This window comes from Danio rerio, chromosome 7 (genome assembly GCF_052040795.2).
Source record: "Danio rerio strain M-AB ecotype USA chromosome 7, GRCz13ab, whole genome shotgun sequence".
Classification (NCBI taxonomy): domain Eukaryota; kingdom Metazoa; phylum Chordata; class Actinopteri; order Cypriniformes; family Danionidae; genus Danio; species Danio rerio.
Window position 1 is genome coordinate 7897440 of NC_141027.1, and position 23483 is coordinate 7920922.

Sequence of the window (23483 nt, forward strand, 5' to 3'; positions counted from 1 at the left end):
CATTCTGCCCAGCAAAATTGCGGTTGAAGTTTGTGCTCATGATAGACGAGCAGGACGCCTGTGCAGAGCCGTGATAAAGGATTTTCTCTCCTGCTCCGACAGCTGGATCATTCTTGATCTCCAGCTCAGATTTACGTGCCTCATATAACCGCCGAAGATTGATGTTCTGGATGCGCTCGATCTGTTGAAATGCATTCGCACACAAACAGCCATGATTAAATCCATATTCAAGAGTTCACACTTAGATATTGCTTGACAGCTGTAAGCAGGTTTGGCATGCTGTCCCGGGAGAGAACCCTGAGCTCGGAGATAGTTGAGCCCAGGGCTCCCGCCAGGTCCATAGAGCATGTGAGGGGAGTACGAGATCAGGTGGTTCTCGAGAGCTCCCCTTTTTGTAAAGGAGAAAAGGAGGAGAAAGGGGTGGATGGGGGGTTTCTTCAGAAAACGAAGATAAGGGAGTAATGTCTAGCTAGGCTATTTATAGTGGGTTAGGATAGATCTGATTGGCTAACTAAAGAGTGTAGATAGGTGGCCAGCTGCTGTCAATTATATCACGTTCTCCTCTCGAAATTAGTTTAAAAACTTCACTTAATAGACTTCTTGTTTTTCACAAAACAACAACCTGTAATGATAACATGTACATTAGCTAAAACTATCAAAAAGTTTTAAAACAAATCAAAATTTTAACCTTAAAAGACAGTTCAACCAAAAATGTAAATGTATTGATTCTTAAGTGGTCTAATTAAATACTTCTGTAAAAAATAAGGCATTTTGTAGAATTTCAGGAATCAGAAACCACTGGCATCTATAGTAGGTATATATATATATACACACACACACACACACAGTTGAAGTCAGAATTATTAGCCACCCTGAATTATTAGCGCCCCTGTTTATTTTTTTCCCCAATTTCTGTTCTGTTCTGGGAAGATTGTTTCAACACATTTCTAAGCATAATAGTTTAAAAAACTTAACTCTAATAACTGATTTATTCTATCTTTTCCATGATAACAGTAAATTATATTTTACTAGATATTTTTCAAGACACTTCTATAAAGCTTAAAGTGACATTTAAAGGCTTAACTAGGTTAATAAGGTGATTAATTGGCAGGTTAGGGTAATTAGTCAAAATATTGTATAACAATGGTTTGTTCTGTAGATTATCAAGAAAAAAATAGCTTAAAGGGGCTAATAATTTTGTCCCAAAAATAGTTGTAAAAAATTAATAACTGCTTTTATTCTAGCAGAAATAAAACAAATAAGACTTTCTCCTGAAGAAAAAATATTATCAGACATACTGTGAAAATTTCATTGCTCTGTTAAAAATCATTTGGGAAATATTTAAAAAAGAAAATTAAAATCAAAATAATTCTAATAATTATTTATTAGGGCTAATAATTAGGGACTTCAACTGTATGTATATATATATATATATATATATATATATATATATATATATATATATATATATATATATTATATATACACACACACACACACACACACACACACACACACACACACACACATATATATATATATATATATATATATATATATATATATATATATATATATATATATATATAAATTATTGAGCTCAATGACATTTTATTTCAACATTCCTCTATAGAGCATTTCAATATGGCGATATTGTCGTCAAACTATTTCAGAGCTGTAACAAGACGAGATTCAGTCTGGATTCAACTAGGCCCACACGGAATCTGTGCGCGCAGAAATAGACCGATTTCTGCAGATTTTTAGCCCATCAGTGAGTCTATTAATTTACTTGTGTAAATGTGTGTAAACTTATATTTATTCAGCTTTTAATTTATCCCAGTATTAATATGAACAAATATGTCCTTATGATTTATTTACAATACAGTTTGTAAAGTAATATTTCTTAATATTACTTAATATAAGTAATTATATGTCTTTTGGTAGATATATTATGAGAGATTTGCTCATTGATTTTGTCATAACTAATGACCACATCAATATGTGGAGCTTTCTGTATTCTTTGAAGTTCTCGAAAAGAAAAATCTAAAACAGGAGATACATTAGCCTCATTGTTTACATTTCTAAAAATGGTCTATACTGCATATTGTTGTTTGTGTACAACCCACAATGTTTAATCACACAAAGAAACAGACAGGGTTGGAACAATGAAGGGAGTACGTAGTGTTGGGTATCGAGAACTGGTTCCGTTTTTAGAATCAGTTCCGAATTGTTGGAATTGTTCCATTTTAGAGCCAATTCCCTCGGTTCCACTCTTGTTGAATCACTGAATGCCTCCTCATTGAATAGAAACCAGAATCATTCAAATTAAAATGATTTCCAACCCTAAGGGTGAGTGAATGATGAGAATTTTGAGTGTTGCGTGCACTATCCCTATAGTGTATAACCTACAATTAATTCTCTACTCTTGTTGACTCAAGACTACAAAACTCATCTGAAATACACCACATGGCATGTTTAAATATGAATTAGCCCATTATTGTTCTTTAAATGCTGTTTATATGTCTTTCAGGATGTTTGTGTCATGTAACACACAGTAATAATGGTGTTGAGTATCAAACCTTGAGCACAGTCTGTTTGACGGTCTTCTTGAAATCCGCCTTGACGGTCTGGTACTCTGCTGATTGCTGATCTAAATCAACTACCTTTAAATGCTCGTTTTGTTTCATGTTGTCCCAGTAGATGGGCAAAGAGAAATCTAAGAGGCACAAGAGTGAGACATACGTTTAAACATTTAATGACAAATTCTTTCCTTGCAATTTGCAAACACAAACTTTACAACTACTTAGATATATTATGTGGTCAAATTAGCTTTTTACAGCATTGAAATTGAATTGTCTTCAAGAAACAAAAAAACTTTTTCTACCCAAGATGTGAATTCAACCTCTTTTTATCACCAAATAATCTGTTAAAACCACATGACTTTTTTGATGGACATGCTGGAATGCATATAGTAAATGTGTTTCCACACTCTAAAACATAACTCAAGAGATCTGTTGCCACTACATAGTTTAATACATTGTTGTAACTTAAAAATTCTAAATTGCTGATTAGGTTAAAACTTTTAAGTTGTCAGAACAGGAAAACAAAACTTTATTTTGTTAGATGTTGTTGTAACTTGAATATATTGATGTAAACTGTTTGGTCTAAACCAGGAGTCACCAACATGAGTTACCCGCGGGCCTGTTCTAAAAATAGCTCACTATAGCACCACATATGAGTAAGCTGCATCTTATATTTTTATAGGTATTCTTTTTAAATCACAATTGCATTGGTGTAAATTTGAAAATTACTTAAACAATTTCAGACAAATGAAGTGTTGCATATTGATATTAATCTAACTTGTTAAATCATTGTTGATAACTACTGTGAGAAATCATTAACATGATTAATGTCATCACATATATGAATATTATTAATTATTAATAATAACATATAATATTACAGATAACATATTATTCCTCACCTGGAAGGTTCTCCAGGCGTTTGAGAGCTGTCACCTGTCCTGAAACGCATGCTGTGGCCTCCATTTTCTTTAAATCCACAGTCCATTTCACACCTTGTGCATCCACAATCCCATCATTTACATCAGCTCTCTCAAGTTTATGATTCGCCTCTACTGGAACCTTCTGCCAAACGCCTCGGAGTCCCAAAATGCACCACGTCACTTGGGTGAAGAGGTTATCCTGTTCCTTCTCTCTTACCTGAAGGTTTGAGAAAGAAAAGATGTTTTACAGCCAGAGAAAATAAAATGTTTCAGTCAGAGCATTTTGAGGAAAGTTGAAGTCAAAATTATTCGCCCTTCTTTCTTATTTCCCAAATGATGTTTAACAGAGTAAGGACTTTTTCACAATATTTCCTATAATATTTTTTTCATCTGGAGAATGTCTTATTTGTTTTATTTCCACTAGAATAAAAGCATTTTAAATTTTTTTAAAAATCATTTTAAGGTCAATATTATTAGCCCGCTTTAGCAATATTTTTTTATCATTATACAATGACTTGCCTAATTACCCTAGTTAAGCCTTTGAAATTCACTTTAAGCTGACTACTAGTATCTTGAATAGTATCTAGTAAAATATTATGTGCTGTCATCATGGCAAAAATAAAATAAACCAGTTATTAGAAATGAGTTATTAAAACTATTATGTTGAAACAAATAAATTTTTGATCAAAAGGAATGATTAATACAATGGATTAATTATATTGTAACAATTTTTTCCAGTCATTGAGTGAAAATAGTTATATTTGTATCAAGTTTACTAGTGAAAAATACATCCGTCATATGCTGAGGTCAATAGTATTTCAAGAGTTCCCACTTAGATGCTTGGCATTTAAGCAGGTTTGGCATGCTGTCCTGGGAGAGAACCCTGAGCTCGGAGTTATTTGAGCCCAGGGCTCCCGCCTGGTCAATAAGCATATCAGGGGATCCAAGATCAGGTATCTCTCGATAGCTCCACCTTTAGTAAAAAGGGGGGAAAAGGAGGAGATGGGGTGGAAGGGGGGATTCTTCCAAAACGAAGATGGTGCAGTAAGGAGAAAATGATCCATTTATAGTAAGCTAGGATCACTCTGATTGGATTGTTACTGATTACGGATGAGTGGCCAGCAGTGCTCAATCATATCACGTGCTTCTCTCGAAATTAGTTTATGAAACTTCACTTAAAATATTAATGCATTATATTTTGGTGACCCTCTCAAAACTCTACTTAATTATATGTGCATAACTGTAATCACATTAAATGGCAAATATGTGGATTAAATTCTCAGATTGTGATTATCTAGGGCAGTGGTTCCCAAACTAGAGGCTGTGTGAAGATATTAAAAGAAAAATCAACTAATAAAATGACCCCACTGTATTATACTGCTTGTTGTGCAGCTACTTGACACACAATAAAGCTGCGGTCACACTAGAGTTTGCTCCTGCAAAAGTCGTACGGTGCTGCGAAAACGTGCGGGATTAAACAAAAAGATTAGATATTAAAAAAGCAAGCGATTGGTCCATGTTTTAAATTCCTGTCCAGAGACGTCATGTTTTCATCTTCGATGGGTCTCACGCAGTCAAGTGATGCGATTTTACCAAGCTGGAACTTTCCAACGAAGCGAACTGTGAAACTAGAAGCATGACCTTGCGTTCCCAGTCTGACGCATTCATGTGCATATGAATGGAAGTCTATGGAGAGCAAAGTGCGGTGTGACCGCAGCTTTAGGGTGCTTTTACATCTGTGGGTTGGTTCATTTGGTCTGGACCAAGGGTAACAAATGATACACTGTAGCATTTTTCTGCCGTTTTTGGGTCCTTTTTATACCACACTGATTGCTTTGGTCAGAACCAGTCGAAAAGAACCAAAATGCAGTTGTAAGTGAGAATGCATTTACCCCTCTAGTGCACAACCAGAGGGAGTCGTCACCAGAATTCTAATCGGAATCAAATTCCCATAAGCCCTTCTGCCTGTCACTGATTGCGGCACAGGTGTCTCTCATCATCTCCGTGCATATAAGCCACACTCACGTTACTGATCATTGCGAAGTCTTGGTACGGCAGCGGCTACTCCGGCTCCGTGTAACGATGTGCGTTTTATGTTAAATGTGTCGTCTGAATCGTCTCAGTCATGTACGAGAAAAGTCTACAACAGAGACCTACTGCTTGGTCTACGAAACACGAACTTTTCAAACGATTTCTCTGGAATTATGTTTGCTTTGGATCACAACATTCTCGACGAGCTAGGTATCCTACGACTGCAAGACCCAGAGGCCTGCAAAGCAGCGGTCTCCCCTCCCGATACTGGCCGATGCTCGAGGCGACGTAAGCGGTGGGAGGGACGTAGCACTCGTCGCAAGCGGTGTGCTAGACCTAGCAAGCGAGGGAGTCGAGCGGGTATTAGCGCAAGGCTAAAAGCTAAACCATACAGACCTGCACTTCCTGCGATTCTGCTTTCCAACGTTCGCTCGCTGGAAAACAAAATGGACTATCTCAGATTGGATCTAAATACACAAAAGAAGGTGAAAGATTGCAGCGCCATCGTCCTCACCGAGACATGGCTTAACCACAGCGTTCCAGATAACGCTATTCAGGTGGACGGACTAACAACATTCAGAGCGGACAGGAGTCACGCACTCACTGGTAAGCTACGAGGTGGTGGAGTGGCAATCTACATCAATAACAACTGGTGCACAAATGCTAAAGTTCTCCGAAGTCACTGTTCTGAAGACATAGAATTTTTAACAGTCAAATGTCGTCCAGTATACTTGCCAAGAGAATTCTCAGCCGTGACTATTACAGCCGTGTATATACCGCCCAGTGCGAATACAAAAGACGCACTTACTACATTGTATCAATCTGTGAGCTCGATGCAGGACTCAAACCCGGACTCTGCCTGTATAATCGCTGGCGATTTTAATCAGGCCAAACTAAAGACAGTACTCCCACACTTTTATAAATATGTGGACTTTGCAACCAGGGGAGAGAACATTCTGGACCAGGTCTACTCAAACATCAAACAGGCATACAGAGCTGTTCCCCACCCCCATCTGGGTAACTCGGACCATCTTTCTGTTATACTTATGCCATCTTACAGGCCACTGTTAGTGAGAAACAAAGCTTCTGTGAAGCAGATCCGACCCTGGCCAGAGGGGGCCACTTCAGCCCTCCAAGACTGTTTTGACTGCACAGATTGGGCTGTTTTCAGGGAGGCTGCCACTTCCAACCAGCTTGTTAATATAACGGAATACTCTGAATCTGTGACAGGATATATATCCAAATGCATAGAAGATGTGACCGTCATAAAACACATTACCACAAGGGAAAACAATAAACCATGGTTCACCAGGGAGGTTTGTGAGCTTCTAAAAGCATGGAATGTAGCTTTCAAGTCCGGAGACAAAGAGGCCCTCAGAATTGCCAGGGCCAACTTGAACCGGGGCCTGAGAGTAGCAAAGCGTGCCTATGGACGAAAAATCCAGTCACACTTTACTGACATAAATGACCCCAGACGCCTCTGGCAAGGCATCCAGTCAGTAACAGACTACAGGCCTATACCTCCACCGTGTGAGGACAGCACAGTCTTCTTAAACTCACTCAATTCATTCTTCAGCCGTTTTGAGGAAAACAACAACATCATTCCAACAAAAGCTCCACATTGTGTGGACGATGTAATACTTCAACTTGACCCTGCTGATGTGCGGAGGACCCTTCAAAAGGTCAACCCCTGGAAGGCTGCTGGTCCTGATAATATACCTGGGCGTGTGCTTAGAGACTGTGCAAACTCACTTACAGATGTTCTCACAGATATTTTTAACATTTCTCTGAGTAAAGCCATTATACCAGAAAGCTTCAAAGCTACTACTATCATCCCGCTACCTAAGAAATCACCAGTCACAACACTGAACGACTACCGGCCTATAGCACTTACGTCCATCATAATGAAGTGCTTTGAAAGGCTGGTTAAGGCTCACATAACATCTAGCCTACCTGCCACATTTGACCCTTTCCAGTTTGCTTATAGTTACAAGCGTTCCACTGATGATGCCATAGCAACAGCACTTCACCTCAGCCTGGCTCATCTGGAAAACAAAAACAGCTGTGTGCGGATGCTGTTCATTGACTTCAGCTCTGCCTTTAACACAGTCATACCACAACACCTGGTGGGAAAACTCAGAGCTGTAGGCATCAGCACCCCACTGTGCAACTGGTTATTAGATTTTCTCACCAACAGACCACAGACAGTAAGAGTCGGTGAAAACTCCTCACAGACCATCATCATGAACACTGGGGTCCCTCAAGGATGTGTGTTAAGTCCTCTGCTGTTCACACTGATGACTCATGACTGTGGTGCCAGATACAACTCAAATCACATCATCAAATTTGCAGATGACACGACAGTTGTGGGCCTCATCAGCAACGACGACGACTCGGCCTACAGAGATGAGGTACATCAACTCATCAACTGGTGTGACACTAATAATCTACATCTCAATGTAAATAAAACAAAGGAAATAACTGTGGACTTCAGGAGGAATCACAGGTCACACCCCCCCCCCCCCTCACCATCTATGGCAGTGTGGTAGAGTCAGTGAAAAGCACCAAGTTCCTGGGGGTGCATATTACCAATGACCTGTCTTGGTCTACCAACACCACCTCTCTGGTCAAGAAAGCTCACCAACGCCTCCACTTCCTGCGCAGGATGAAAAGAGCTAACCTCCCTCCACCGGCACTCACTACCTTCTACAAAGGTGCCATTGAGAGTATTCTCACCAGCAGTCTCTCAGTCTGGTATGGTAGCTGCTCTGCTGCTGACCGGACAGCTCTACAGAGGGTGGTGAGGTCAGCTGAGAAGATAATCGGATCAGCCCTACCATCCATTCAGGACATATACCCGCTCCGTTGCTACAAACATCATCAAAGACTTCACCCATCCCACACATAAACTGTTCACTCTCCTACCATCTGGGAAACGCTACAGCAGTATGCGTTGCAAGTCTACTAGACTCATAAATAGCTTTTTTCCTCAAGCTATTAGACTGCTCAACTCACTCATGAAAACTGGATTATAAAATCACAATCCACAGCCCACACACACAAAAATCTGTGGAACTGTGAGAAAAGCAAACTCAATGTTTTTATATTAATATTCCTTGCACGTGTAACATGTTTACAAAATACACTTACCTCTAAGCTGCTACTTTGCACTTTTGCCATACTGCACCTAATTGCACTACAATAAATACCTCAACTTGGTCATATTCTGGAACAATAGGATATATGGTAACTGTTCACAGTTTATTAGTGTCTATTATTTAATTCATCTTGTACTATATTAGTTAAATGTTTAGTTTATGTCTAGTGTGTGTCATATTTTTGTTTTTTAAATTGCACATTGGAGTATGGGAGAAACGCAATTTCAGTCTGCTGTGTAATGTACTGTTGCATGGTTTGATTGACAATAAAGTTGACTTGACTTGACTTGACAGTCATTACTGAGGTTTTTCATTACATTTCTGCCTGATCTGTGTACTGAACTCTTAGCCTGCCTCATCGGCAGTGATTGTTATCCGCCTGCCCTGAACTCTAGCCTGCTTTATCAATTGTGAATGTTCTCTGCCTGCCCCGAACTCTGCCTGTTCTACAGTCTGATTCCTGGTTCGCCCCTCTATTTGTTACAGTTGTGTGATTGTGCCAATAAAGCTTGCAAATGGATCCAATGGCTTCTGAATCATCACAACAGCAGTCATGTGACAAAATCCACATCCCTCATTGGCCGGATGTTATTGAACGTATTTCCTAAACTGCTTTTCGATTGGTCAGAATTAACAGGCAGAAAAATGCCAGGGGAACTCTCACAAGTAAACAAACCAACAGACACAAAATGTCACTTTTTACTATGAAGGGATGACTTCTGCTGGCTTATTGTATCCTTGGTCATAGTATACTATAAAGTTTGTATACATCGCTTTAGACAAATTACACATTTTGAGAACGTAAACTATATATTTGTGGCTGGAAAACAATGTTTTAATGCATTGCAAATGGCGAAGGCGCATCGTGCCTCACTTCAGGATGTGGCGTGAATCAATTTAGCTAAACTGCGACATGGTCATCTACTGGAAATATTACCAACGATCCATCGGGAAATGGTCCCCCCCTCTCTCTCTCTGTTTAAAACAGTTGCTAAAGCACTATCAACAAATATTTTTTCTCCACACCCCATAAGATGGGACAGAGCATAAACCTACTGCAGCTGGATTAGTCCAAAAAGGCGCACATTTTTTTTACGGTTGGGGCTGTGTTAGTTTGGATCATGTTCTCACCACAAATGAATCGATTTTGACACTTTAGAATATATTACTGGCTCAAAATTACTCCCTGAGAGATCTTATATCAGTTGTAGGCCTATTAATATTTTTTATGCAATAACAGCCTCTAGATAGCAAAGTTAAAAAAAAATCAGGGGAGTAAATCGTAGGAAGTCATAGAAAATTATACATTAAAATCGCAAGGTTCTTATTTACGTATGGATATGGATTATGGAAGGACTGAGGATATCATGAGAGTCTCTTTATGTTGGTGCATACACTGGGAATGTGAATCACCAAAACAAATTTGTACTAAAAAAAAAAAACAAAAAAAACAATAACATGATAATAATAGCAGTTTCTTGGTTATGCACGCAGCACATTAGAATGATTTCTGAAATGACACTCAGCTTTGAATCATCAAAATAATTTATAATAAAGAAAAATGCATTCAAATAGATATTATTTGACATTACTGCAAATTCCACTAAAGGAGGTCGAGCCTTCTCATATATGGCTCCAAATCTCTGGAATAGCCTTCTTGATAATGTCCGAGGCTCAGACACACTCTCAGTACAAAACTAGATTACAGACTTATCTTTTTAGTCAAGCAATTTCAGAGGTGTAGGCTTGACTGCAGTCTGTAGGACACACTCTTCCTCCCTTAATACACCAGGCACTTTGTTAAAAATACTTCTGTGTTGTATATGTTTCTTTTAGTGCTGTCAATCGATTAAAAAAATAACTAATTAATCGCACCTTTTTTTTTGAAAATTAATCACGATTAATCACATTTAAAAGACTGAAACTTGTAGTTTTGACTATTCAAATGTAAAATTTATGTAAACGGAAGACAAAAACTATTTAAATTCTAAATATAATTGTTTATTAGAATTTTTGTTTAACTTGTAACACAGATTTCTTCATGTAAACAACATACCCACAATAAACCATCAAGATCCTGGCATGACAGCCATATTTATTACAGAAATAAAAACACAGGCATGTTAATGACATTTAAATTTCAAAACAATCAATGCCAATAAAGAAAACACTGATTTCCAAGTTGGATTCTAAGTGGACTGCAAAAAAATGGCAAAATACAGGCACTGCAGATATGGAAATTGGAAAATTATGATAATAAAGTATTGAATTCAAGCAATTGCACTCATTGTAAAGTTGTATTGGTGTGAGTTGAGGACATTGATTGACATTTTGCTCAATTTTCCTTCTTTACATTCATCCAGTTGCTAAGACTAGGAGTATCCCGCAAATGCACAGAGACTCCTGGATGCCCTCAAATGAATGATAACGTCACAGAGACAAACTCCCTGATTCCCTCCTCTAACCAGCAGAGGGCACCCTCACCTCATTATTAACAGACAGTTCCTTCTCCACTACATTTCCCATCTACCCCGTGTCTGCTTGATTACGGGTCCAGCCGAAATCACTCCGCCATCTATTTAAGCAGACTGGTTTGTTTCATTCTTTGCGAAGTCTTGTTTGCTACTCGTTGACATTTCTGAGCGTTTATATTCTACTTTGATTTTCCCGTTGTGACCCTGCCTGTTTACCGTTTACGATCCCTTGCTGCCAGCCTTGACCATTTGCCTTTTGATGACCACGATTCTGTTTCTCTGCCGTTGTTTGATTACTGTTATAATAAAACTGCACGATGGATCCCAATCTCTGTGACGAATCATTACAGATAATCTCCCGGAAATCGCGCATCTCCCGCCCGGTCCTTAAATACGTTGCACACCCCTCTACCGCATCCCTCCTAGCTCTACAGGTACATTGCGCGCAACTCACCCCCACCGCTCCTCAGGTACGTCTCACGCGCACACGTTCCTACTCAGATTCGTCGCTCACTCAACCCCTGGCAGCCCTCAATGGGCCTGACATAGATACACAAACAGACAGACACAAACACACAACGCGATGGAGTGGCTGCGTTCATCAAATTTGCTTAAACTAAACGTTCTTAAGTATGGTTGTGTTTCACAAGGATTCTGACACAACAACGCGAAGCAGATGCTTTCGTTGCGTTTAATGAGGAAACACGTTAAACTTAAATGAAACATTGGAGGGCTCATGCTGAAAGGCAGAGTAATGCGCTGTCTGACAGCTCGCGACTTCACCAGAGACTTTCTGAGTGTATTGCCTTCTAAGTAAACTTGCCTTCAAAAAGTGCTTCCTTGGTCTTATCCATATTTCTTCGCATGTTGAACACGTCCACCACAACAGGAAGTAAAAAAAAACTGCAACTGCGTTAATTGCATAATTTTTTTTAATGCGTTAAAATTTTCGAATTAATCGCATTCGTTGACGCACTAATTTTGACAGCACTAGTTTCTTTCCATGTTTGTTTATATAACTCATATTTTCATTTATAGCACTTCATTTTCACATTGACATTCAATATCTCTTGTTCAAATACATTATGGACAACAGCTAAGCTAATTATTTACATTGTTCTACATTTCCACCTGTGGATACCTGTCTCAAGGCCTCTAGAGATTGCATAGTGCCATTGATGTGATCCATGACTTGTGAAGACCGGAGGCCAACCATTTAGGACAACATGACTTTATTAAACGTGGACACATAGACATCACCCATGTACTATATAACTGCAGGTTAACTATGCTTATATTTAATAACTTTAACTTTTAAAAGCTATTATTTACTAGCTAATTATTGAAAGTTGTGGTAACTAATAACCTTAATTTTTGCTAAATTTGATTGTAATGACATAATGTGCACCTTTAAAAGCAGTTTGGAACAAAAATTATTGTGAAAAGTGCTATACAAATACATTTGGGTGGAAAATGTGTGCACTTGTGTGGCTTGAAAAGATTTTTTTTGGCAGAATTTTGACATTTTACGTTCTCACCTGTCTGCGAAGTGCATCTCGTATCAGTCTCGCCACCTCATTCACTCCATCTTTCAGCCCTTTTACCACCCATTCTCCAGAGCTGTTGGTTTTTAGCTGAAGGTGCAGTGAATCTACTTTAGACAGCAGCTTGTCCAGCTCATCCGTAGTAAGACGCTCAATCTCATCAGAGTGGAATGACTGTGTTGAACACTGACTGTCGTACGCCCGCTGAAGCTCTCTACAGGCATCAGACACGTCTTTATCACGGTCACCAATTACCAGGAATGCTGCCTTGTCCTCTGTGTCCGGCAAAGATGCCAATAGATAACTCAAGTCAGGTGTGGCTGGTAAAGAAGGTGCTTGAGTTCTGGTCAACATTGCTGTTGCACTGCGCCCTCTGGTGGGTACATTTGTAGGTACAAGAGGAGCAGGAGCTGAAAGAAGTGAAAGTGAAGTATTGTGAATTAGAAAGCTGCAACCTTGAGCCAATCACCTCCCAGTTTTGGGGAAAGGTAATGCATTATAATATTGAGTTACTCTCCAAAAAAGTAACTAGTTGTGTTACTTAGTTACTTTTTATGGCAAGCAATGAGTTACATATTTCCGAGTTACTTTTGCAATACGTTACAATACCTGGCTTGATCTCTTTCAGAACTTTTATTTTTAATAGAGGAGCTCTGCAATTAACATCCCACTATATAACCTACACCTTCATTTACCTTTAAATAAACACTTCAAATTATAAATTAGTAATAATTTTATATTCTGAGAACATTGTGACGCCAGAGCTATACATGTCGTATACAGAGATTAATGAAAGTTTAAAGCAATGTGTTTGCTGCTTTTGTTCTGTTTGTATTATTTATTTTAAAAATTAGCTCGAATATTATTGTTTAGTTTTTTTAAGTTATACATTACGTTACTCATTACTTTTAAATTACGTAACCTGCATTACTTTGCCTTTAAACTTTAAACTCTATGTCAGCGCTTCGAGGTTTGTTACAGGATATCGTAGACTAACAAACTATTGTGAACTGTATGCCAAACCTGAGTGGCCTTCTCTGAATGTAAGAAGGTACACCCACTGGATGACTCTGGTCTACAAGGCTCTTCTGGGTCTGGTGCCGTTATCCCTATGTTCCCTTCTTGATAGGTCATAAAGTCAGTATGCCCTATGTTCAAATGAATCTAATCACTTGACTGTTCCCCGGGTTCAAACTGAAATGGGGAGGCAAGCCTATAGTCATGCCGCCCCTCATCCTGAAATACTCTTCAGTCTAAAACATGTCTGAGCTCATCCGAATCAGATCACTTTGCTGTATCCTTTATAATAAACAACGGCAGTCCATTTCTCAATGTATGTGTATTTGATATTGTAATGTGATATAGCTGAACAACTAAACTGTATTTTCTATATTATCTTTACTTTTTATTCATTATTATTTCTATTCTATTCTATTAGTATTAAGTCACATGTTGCTGACCTCTTGGCCAGGTCACCCTTGTAAATGAGATCTTGATCTCAGTGAATTTTTATCTGGGTAAAAATGAAGAAACAAATAATATTTATATATATACTTAGAATATATAAGTATAGAGTTATATAGAGTTAGAGTTTAGATGCAAAAACTTCTAAATGGCGTCTGAAATTTTCCTCTAAAATGAGCATTTTTATCAGGTTCCTGTGTGTATGTTCAGTAACATCCCTTTTATGGCAAAGAAGAAGTCCTTTTACTGGTCTTTAAATTGAAATATCTCAACATGAACAAAGGAGGCTGAGGAAAATGTTCATTTTCTATGGAAACTCTTATTACTCTTATAGATATTTTTCAAGACACTTCTATACAGCTTAAAGTGACATTTAAAGGCTTAACTAGGCTAATTAGGTTAACTGGGCAGGTTAGGGTAATTAGGCAAGTTATTGTATAATGATAGTTTGTTCTGTAGACTATCGAAAAAATATATAGTTTAAAGGGGCTAACAATTTTGACCTTGAAATGGTTTTAAAAAAATTAAAAACTGCTTTTATTCTAGCTGAAATAAAGCAAATAAGACTATCTCCAGAAGAAAAAATATTATCAGACATACTGTGAACATTGTCTTGCTCTGTTAAACATCATTTGCAAAATATTTTAAAAAGATAAATAAATTCAAAGGGGGGCTAATAATTCTGACTTCAACTGTGTGTGTGTGTGTGTGTGTGTGTGTGTGTGTATATATATATATATATATATATATATATATATATATATATATATATATATATATATATAAGTAGGCACGTTGCAATGTGTTCTTAAGCCACCATCAAGGGACTACTTGCTATCAAAAATTATATAATGACAAGAGCCATGCAAAAGAATTTTGTTTTAGCTTTGTTTTTTTGACCTCCAGCGATTATAAAATGCACCTAATTCCATCCCATTCCTTTAAAGCCATGTGCTGTCCAAATCTGTTCACTCATGTAATGATGTGTCACAGTCAGATGCACAAATGCAAAAGTGCAAAAGTGCATTCAAATGCACGAGATCAACACATTTCATCAACTCGGCTTGTTATCCTCACCTGTCATCTGTGTATTGGCACCAAAGACTTGCAGTGCCACCTCTTTGAACTCCAGGAAAACATTAATCTTCAGCAGAACGATGCGAATATTTCTGAGATATTGAAGATTCGCTCCTTGAACACCCTCCTTCACTCCCTCTAGAATAGACTTGGCCACCACATTTGGATCCAAACCTCCTTGTCCTGTAAAGCACACAAACATTGCCTTGACATTATATGGATGCATTTTGCAACCTGGGGCTGGGTGATTATCACAATATCAAGTTTCATAACATTCAATATCAATAAGTATTGAATACATTTTTTTTACAATCCATTGAGGAATATTAGTTTTTTTTTTTTTGTTATTTAACCACTTTATTTAAATTAACCAGCATTACAAAGGGAAATAGTTTTAACTGTCAAAAACTAAAAATATTTACACTAAATATATGATCCCTTCATAATAAAATAAACATTAGCGTTAAAGAGACTCTTAAATTTGATAAATTGTTACAAAGTGTGTACAATGGAAAATCATAAGTATTGAACTGACAATGCAAACTTTAAAGTGTGAATAATAATGATAAACATCAACTCTGTAAACAAAACTAATTATGAGTGTTATGACATTTAGTTGAGGTGTGTGGATTTATCCTGCCATCTTGTGTTTTCTCTGCGCGTCTATGCTTTTGTTTAAACGAAGTTGGTTTCTGGAAGAAATTTAATGATGTATTTGATTGATTCTCATCTTAACCTACCCTGAATAAATGGACATGCTGGGGCACAGATCGAGGCCTTTCTTTTAATTAAGGTATGCATTAACTTTGTGGGCCTTTGTGGTTCTCCAGCGTATTTTTCCGTTTTTCACACCCCTATGCAAAATGCCAGAGAGAGTTTAAAATTTGTTTGGTATGTATAGAAACGTTTGGTCTTTCCCTGAAGAGATATCCTTATCTCCTGTAATAAACAAAGCTTGTTATATTCAAATTCTCTCTGGTATTGGCTCTCTTTTCTTTTCTGTTGTGATCGACCCCTCGACGGTCATAACAATGATCATGAAATCTAAGCTTTCAAGTAAAGGAATCATCCATATTTATTCAAATACATACTGCAACACTACTAATTGTGAAGTTGTATGACTACATTACCCCTTATCTTAAAAAAAATCTTTCAGATGGGGAGCTAGTGGCTGGGATGCACAAGAAAAGAAACCAAAAAGCCACTCTGGCAACATCCTTACATACTTTTTTATTAACAATCTCCTCACTGCTGCTACATGGCACTCATTTTCGCATGTGTTCGATCATCAACTGCTTTTTTAGAGGATGACAACTGGACAAATCATTGCTGCAGCTCCGATGCAAGTTCATGGCGAAAAGTTAAATAAGCGCTGCAGTGTTTGGGTGTGCTGTTTGTCTGAAGTAATAAGTCTGCCGTTATTACTGAAATGTGTATATTCTAGGGATGTAACGGTATTGTAAATACCGTCATACCGCAATATTAATTTTTTTCGATATTACCGAAGTCACATGACTCGGTAAAACTATAGGTCTTCTGAGAAAATTTGCTCAGGCGAATGAAGCGAACGGGAGGTAGCGAAAACTACAATTCCCATCAGCCCATGCTTGACCATCATCCCTTGCGGTCTGTTGTCGCTACAGATCCAGTAATGCGGAAATGGAGTGTGCTGCTGGAAGCGGGGATGAAAAAGAGCTGTAAAACTCTAAAGCGGGTGTTGTCGCCGCGCGTGTACTGAATAGCGGTGTTGTCGCGCGAGTTCTTAACAGCTGTGTTGTCGCGCGTGTACTGAATAGCGGTGTTGTCGCGCGAGTTCTTATCAGCTGTGTTGTCGCGCGTGTACTGAATAGCGGTGTTGTTGCGCAAGTTCTTATCAGCTGTGTTGTCGCGCGCGTACTGAATAGCGGTGTTGTCGCGCGAGTTCTTATCAGCTGTGTTGTCGCGCGAGTTCTTATCAGCTGTGTTGTCGCGCGCGTACTGAATAGCGGTGTTGTCAGCACACTGTTCAGATTGATGCAGACATGAGATCTCTATCTTACTCATGGTTTGTCCTCTCAAGTGGGGGAAAGACAATGCACAACGTTACTCACTGCTGTCAACCTGGGCCAAGTCATATCTCTCTTGTCCCAGAAACCTCAGTCCCAAATGAGAGGGTTTTTTCTGTTGCAGGGGACATTGTAAATGCCCAGAGATACCAGCTTTTACCAGATTATATTTATATGATAATTTTCCTTTAAACCCATCTCTATCTAAGTGAGTGAGTGATTAAATGTTGAATGTGATGAGTTTTCAACAATACTAAATTGAAACTTTATTTTTTTTACATGGTTTAATATTTTTTTGTTATTAAAATTGAAGTTCCTGTTTCAAAGCTTACAGATAGATGGCTAATTTGTATGTCATTGACACTTTTGGCACTTTTTTGGAGTATTTTCATAAGTTTTGTTTTTTCCTGTAAATGATTCAATAAATACCGTACCGTGACATTCATACAGAGGTATTACCATACCGTGAAATTCTGATACCGTTACATCCCTAGTATATTCCATACAAAGTGTGAAGCAGATTGATAAGTTCTACGTGCATGAATCTCAGTATGTTTGCGGCATTCTGAAAAGTTGAGATGTTTTTAACTAGGTGCGGCTGGTAGTGCAAAACGACACAATTTGGAGTCGTGCAAGACGCCTTCATTGGAAATGACAAACTTAACCCCTAAGCTTATTGGCACTGCTTCCAAGGCACACGCTCAGCAGCAAAATTAGCGCTTCATAGCAAAACTTTATACAGAAACTTTTTTTTATCAATATTGACAATGATGTTCGATCAATAAATATCAATACCAGTTTTATGCCCCAGCCCTATTGCAACCACATCTAACCAGGACAAAACCCAATGCATCCAAGGTGGAGACATTATTTTAATATTAATTATCTACAAATCCATTAACTTAACAACAGATTTCTAGATATACAAATTACAATGATGGTTATTCAAATAAACAATGACACAAAATAGCCAAGTGTCAATCAATTTAGAAGACTATACTTACTGTAATAATGCATGTTGCACTTTTATCACAAATGTCATCACTTCATGCAAGACAAAATCTTGAAAGACAATTTTTGGCTCCTAAAGGGGACCTATTATGCCCTTTTTAAATCAAATCAAATCAAATCACTTTTATTGTCACATCAGCAGCAGCACGTGTGCTATGATGAGTAAAAAGCTTAGGTGCTGGCTCCAGACAGTGCAAAATACAGATCAAAGTGCAAATCTTACAAGATGTAGACTTACCTCATTTGTAAGTCGCTTTGGATAAAAGCGTCTGCTAAATGACTAAATGTAAATGTAGAGTAAGTCTCTAATGTCCCTAGAGAGTGTGTGTGAAGTTTCAGCTCAAAAAACCCCACCGATCATGTTTTATAACTCTTAGAAACTGACCCTTTCAGGCTTTGATCCAAATTCTGCCGTTTTGGTGACTGTCGCTTTAAATTTAAATGAGATTGTGCTCTTTTCAAAAGAGGGCGGGGCTACAAATGCCTGTGTGTCAGCATAGTGGCAGATTCAAAAACAAGACGTGTTCTATATTCTAATGAGGGAGAGATGGTCACTAGTGGGCGGGGCTTTTCCCCTCTGATGACATGCACAAAGAGAGGATGTCAAAGTGTTTCTGCAGACTGTTTATATCAAGCGTGATTATAATAAAATCAAACGAATACATTTTTACCACTAGAAGCTGGTTATATATAGACTGTTGCCACACAACACATAAAAGTGATTTTACCTAATAGGTTCCCTATAAATTATATTTGCAAGCCTATTTCTATTTCTGAGTAAAACAGAAAATGGCAACTGCATGAAGTGCAAATGAAACTACAGTACTGACCAGCACAGATAGCAGGAATGGCCACAGACTGGTACTGGCCGCTCTCACACTGAACCACTATTTCTTTTGCTAAGGTCTTGATGACGCTGGGGCTTCTCTCTCCACAAACATGCATGATGGTCTTACATGGGAAGCCTCCTGGTGGGGTCGTAAAGATCTTTCCACTTGCGGGTTGAGCTGAAATACATAAATTACGGATAGGTTTAGAATTGCGCTTATATAATTTTTGTTTTTTATGTTTATAAAGATGATTTTATTTTAAGATTAAATCACATAGTTGCATGTCACACACATGTACATCATGTAAAATGCATGTTCTCCCACCACAAAGCGATTAACTTAACGTAACATATTCAAATAGACTAAACATAAAACAATTATGTTGTCCCTAAAAAATATCAAGAAAAGTGTTGTTTCCACTCAATTTAAATAAGCATATATGCACAACCCCAAATCAGAAAAAGTTAGGACAGTATGGAAAACTTATATTTCACTGCAGACAATACAACAAACGTTATTCAATATGTTCCTCATCACATTGTCTTTAAAAAAAAAACATTTCATTTTTGGTTCTTGCAACATTTTAAAACAGTTGGAACAGTAAAGCATTTACCACTCTGTAATGTTGCCATTACTTTTAAAAGCCATTTAAGGACTGAAGACCCCAAGTGATGAAGTGTTTTAGGTGTCATTTTAGCCCTTTCTTCCTGTAAAGAAGTCTTAAGGTGGGCAACAGTAAGTTCGTTGTCACATTTTGCACTTTAAAATGAGCCACAATGTCTATTGGAGACAGGTTGGGACTGCAGGCAGGCCAGTCAAGTACCTGAATCTTCTTCTTCCCCAGCCAGGACTGAAATGTGTGCAGAATGTGGTTTAGCATTGTCTTGTTTCAAATATTTATGTGGGGCCCTGGAAAAGAAGGCAGCATATTGTGCTCCAAAATCTCTACAGGTATGTACTTTCAGCATTAACTGTTCCATCACAAAGGTACAAGTTACCTTTGCCAAGGGCACTGACACAACCCCAGACCATGACAGACCCTGGCTTTTGGACTTGTCGATGGTAACAGTCTGGATGATCCTTTTCTAATTTATTCTGGAGCACACGGCATCAATTTCTCCTAAAAATACCCTGAAATGCCTATTCATCCGACCACAGTACGACAACGCTTCTGGACACTGTTAACATAGGGCTTCTTTTTGGCACAGTACAGTTTTAGCTGGCATTTGTGGATGTAACTACATATTGTGGTACTTGACAAAGGTTTGCCAAAGTAGTCTTAAGCCCATGTGGTGATATCCCTTATAGATGAATGAGGATTCTTGATGCAGTGCCAACTGAGGGATCAAAGATCATAGTTGTTCAGCTTAGGCTTGCGTTCTTTGTCGTTTACAGACTAACATTTCTTCAGATTTCTTGAGGTGTTTAATGATGTTCTTCACACTTGAAGGTGAAATATGCAAAAGTCTTCATGTCTTTCTATAAGTAACTTTGTTTTTAAACATTTTAAGAATTTTCTCGTGTTTTTGCTGTTAAACTGGCGATTCTCTGCCCATCTTTGCTCCTAAAGGACTAGACCTTTCTTGGATGCTGCTTTTGACCAAATCATAATTACAATCACCTGTTGACACCACCTGTTTCAAATCACATCAACTAATTTACCTGATTACCAGCCCTAAATTACTCCTGTCCCATTTTTTTAAAAATATGTTGCAGGTCTGAATGACAAGAAATGATGTACATTTACAAATTAGTTCATAATTTAAGTAAATGTTACTTTACTTTAAGTTAATTTAGTTCATAATTTAAGTTATATATAAATAGTATATTAATATTCAAAACAAGTTGAATAATTTTTTTCACATTATCTGCAATGAAATACAAGTCAAAGTAAATTTAGAAGTCACTTCTTTCTTTTTTTTATTTGCGTTTTCCATACTGCCCCAAAAACTCTTATTGTACACATAATAAATCAATAAAAAAATTCTAAAAGAGATGATGGTTTATTTATTTTCTTACCTCCTTTCAGCTGACCCTGAACACGAGGTCCTGCTTTAGTGAGGATGTCCTTACACACTCCTGTTAATAAGCCAAAAACAAACCAGTTCTACTTGTCTAAACAATTCCAAATATTGAGACGTTTTTGGGTTATTGTATTAAGAAGTTTGCGTGAGTACCGTTTGTCTGGAAGTCTTTAAAGTCTGTGGTGTTTACGATGGCATCAGTCGTCTCATTAGTGATGTCACCAAACACTAGGTGGAGTTGGATCCCATTCACTGCCATGGTGATCTCATCAAGGTCAGAGGTCAGTGAGTGAAACAGAGCTGTGATGACAGAGGAAGATGTGCAGATATAAAAACATTTTTTTTTTGTCAGGCTTGTTGTAAGGACTTAAGATGCTGCCAATTTGTGAATTTTCATATTAATTATTATCTGTACTCGTGCAATAGCTACTAATTTAATTGTCTACTAATTTACATTTTGGAATGCATTGTTTTTGATTAGGATGTCCAAATAGCAATGCTTATTGAACACAACTCTAATAGCTCTAACACTACACCTTTCTTTTTTTAAGTCTCATTTTGCAAGTCTCCTAGAGTTAAACAGTTGGCTTGAACCATTAAAATAAATAAATAAATAAAACAAAAATTATATATATATATATATATATATATATATATATATATATATATATATATATATATATATATATATATATATATATATATATATATATATATATTAGTTAGTTAGTTAGTTTAACTTTATTAATCCCCGGAGGGAAATTCACATGTCACAGCAGAGCTCTCCATACTAAAAATAGATAAATAAGTTACATACATATAAAAACAATAATAAGATTACATTTCATACAGCACACCTTGGTTCCAAAAACAACGAGTAAACACTTGTACATATCCAATATCTAATTCAAGTTCAGCACAATTCATCTGGTATGACTTTGGTTATACAATTTGATCACTGTTGGTAAAAAAGACTTCCTGTATCTTTCTCTGTAGCACCGGGGTTGAATTAATCTTGTATTAAAAGAGCTTGCACACGCTTGGACTGTATCAAAAAGGGGATGACTATCGTGGTTCATTATATGTAACAAATTTGTCCAGCATTCGATCCTGTGCAATCTCTTCTATGGTAGATAGTGCACACCCCACAACAGAACCTGCCCTTTTTATGAGCTTATTTAATTTGTTTGTTTGTTGTTTGTTGTTATATATATATATATATATATATATATATATATATATATATATATATATATATATATATATATATATATATATATATATATATATATATATATATATATATATATATATAAATATATATATATATATATATATATATATATATATATATATATATATATATATATATATATATATACAGTTGAATCCAGAAGTTTGCATACACTCTAAAAAAAGGAACATAAACGTCTAAAAAATATGTCTGATGATAAATCATACTAAATGTTTACTTTTTTAGATATCCTTCTACAAGCTTCTCACAATAGTTTGAAGGAATTTTAGCCCATTCCTCCTGACAGAATTGGTGTAACTGAGGCCGTACTCACTCTAGGTACAGTTGCCTCGAACTGGGCCAAAGCACGCTTGTCCCCCCTCTCGTCTCCCCCGGACGGCCCGCACTCACACCACAATTGGGCCTCGGCACGTTTACGTCATCGCTGCTGCGCTGTTCAGTGAGAAGCGCTCTCACTCAGCAGCACAGTGGAGATTTCTCTAGTTATATCGTTTCAGTCGTTTGCTATGCAGTGACAGGCAGTCAAATATTTCGCCAAACAGTCCTTAGGGATGCGGTGACACGCAGTCAGATATTTCGTCGAACAGATCCGCTTTTGGCGCTCATAATCAACATGCTCTCGTGCTGCAGGTCTGCTGAAGGTGCGCAGCTGTCGTGCAGTGAGGGGTTTGCGTCTTTAATAATCTACGGCAGTTTGCGTTTACTGAACAGTAAGAATGATTAATAAATCAATATGAAACCGTCCCTTAAAAGTCACGTCTCGCTTTCAGTTTCGGGCTTTGGTGCGTTTTGCACTCACACACAAGCGTACCACGCCAAAGCCCAAGTGAACCGCGCACAGGCTCACCTCTTCCATCTGGGCCAGGGCCGGCCAAGTGAACCGTGCTTGAGCGCGATTCAGTGCACTCACACTTCTCAAACGATCCGAGAAACGGGCCTGAGCACGGTACGGATGGCATAGTGTGAGTAGGCCCTGAGTCAGATTTGTTGGCTGTCTTGCTCGCACAAGCTTTTTCAACTCTGCCCACAAATTTTCTAAAGGATTGAGATGAGGGCTTTGTGATG

At 37.7% G+C, this 23483-nt stretch overlaps 1 protein-coding gene across 1 annotated transcript in view; it reads right to left on the reverse strand.

Moving 5' to 3' along the window:
* Window positions 1-23483, reverse strand: part of parp142.2 (poly(ADP-ribose) polymerase family member 14-related sequence 2.2) — a 34162-nt gene that overhangs the window by 2379 nt on the left and 8300 nt on the right. Inside the window, exons 7-14 of the mRNA XM_087260158.1 lie at window positions 21317-21463; window positions 21159-21218; window positions 19140-19316; window positions 15254-15436; window positions 12707-13122; window positions 3485-3722; window positions 2580-2716; window positions 1-181 (exon numbers count right to left, since the gene is read on the reverse strand). Coding sequence (XP_087116284.1) covers window positions 1-181; window positions 2580-2716; window positions 3485-3722; window positions 12707-13122; window positions 15254-15436; window positions 19140-19316; window positions 21159-21218; window positions 21317-21463 — 1539 coding nt within the window. The remainder of the gene's footprint in view (window positions 182-2579; window positions 2717-3484; window positions 3723-12706; window positions 13123-15253; window positions 15437-19139; window positions 19317-21158; window positions 21219-21316; window positions 21464-23483) is intronic.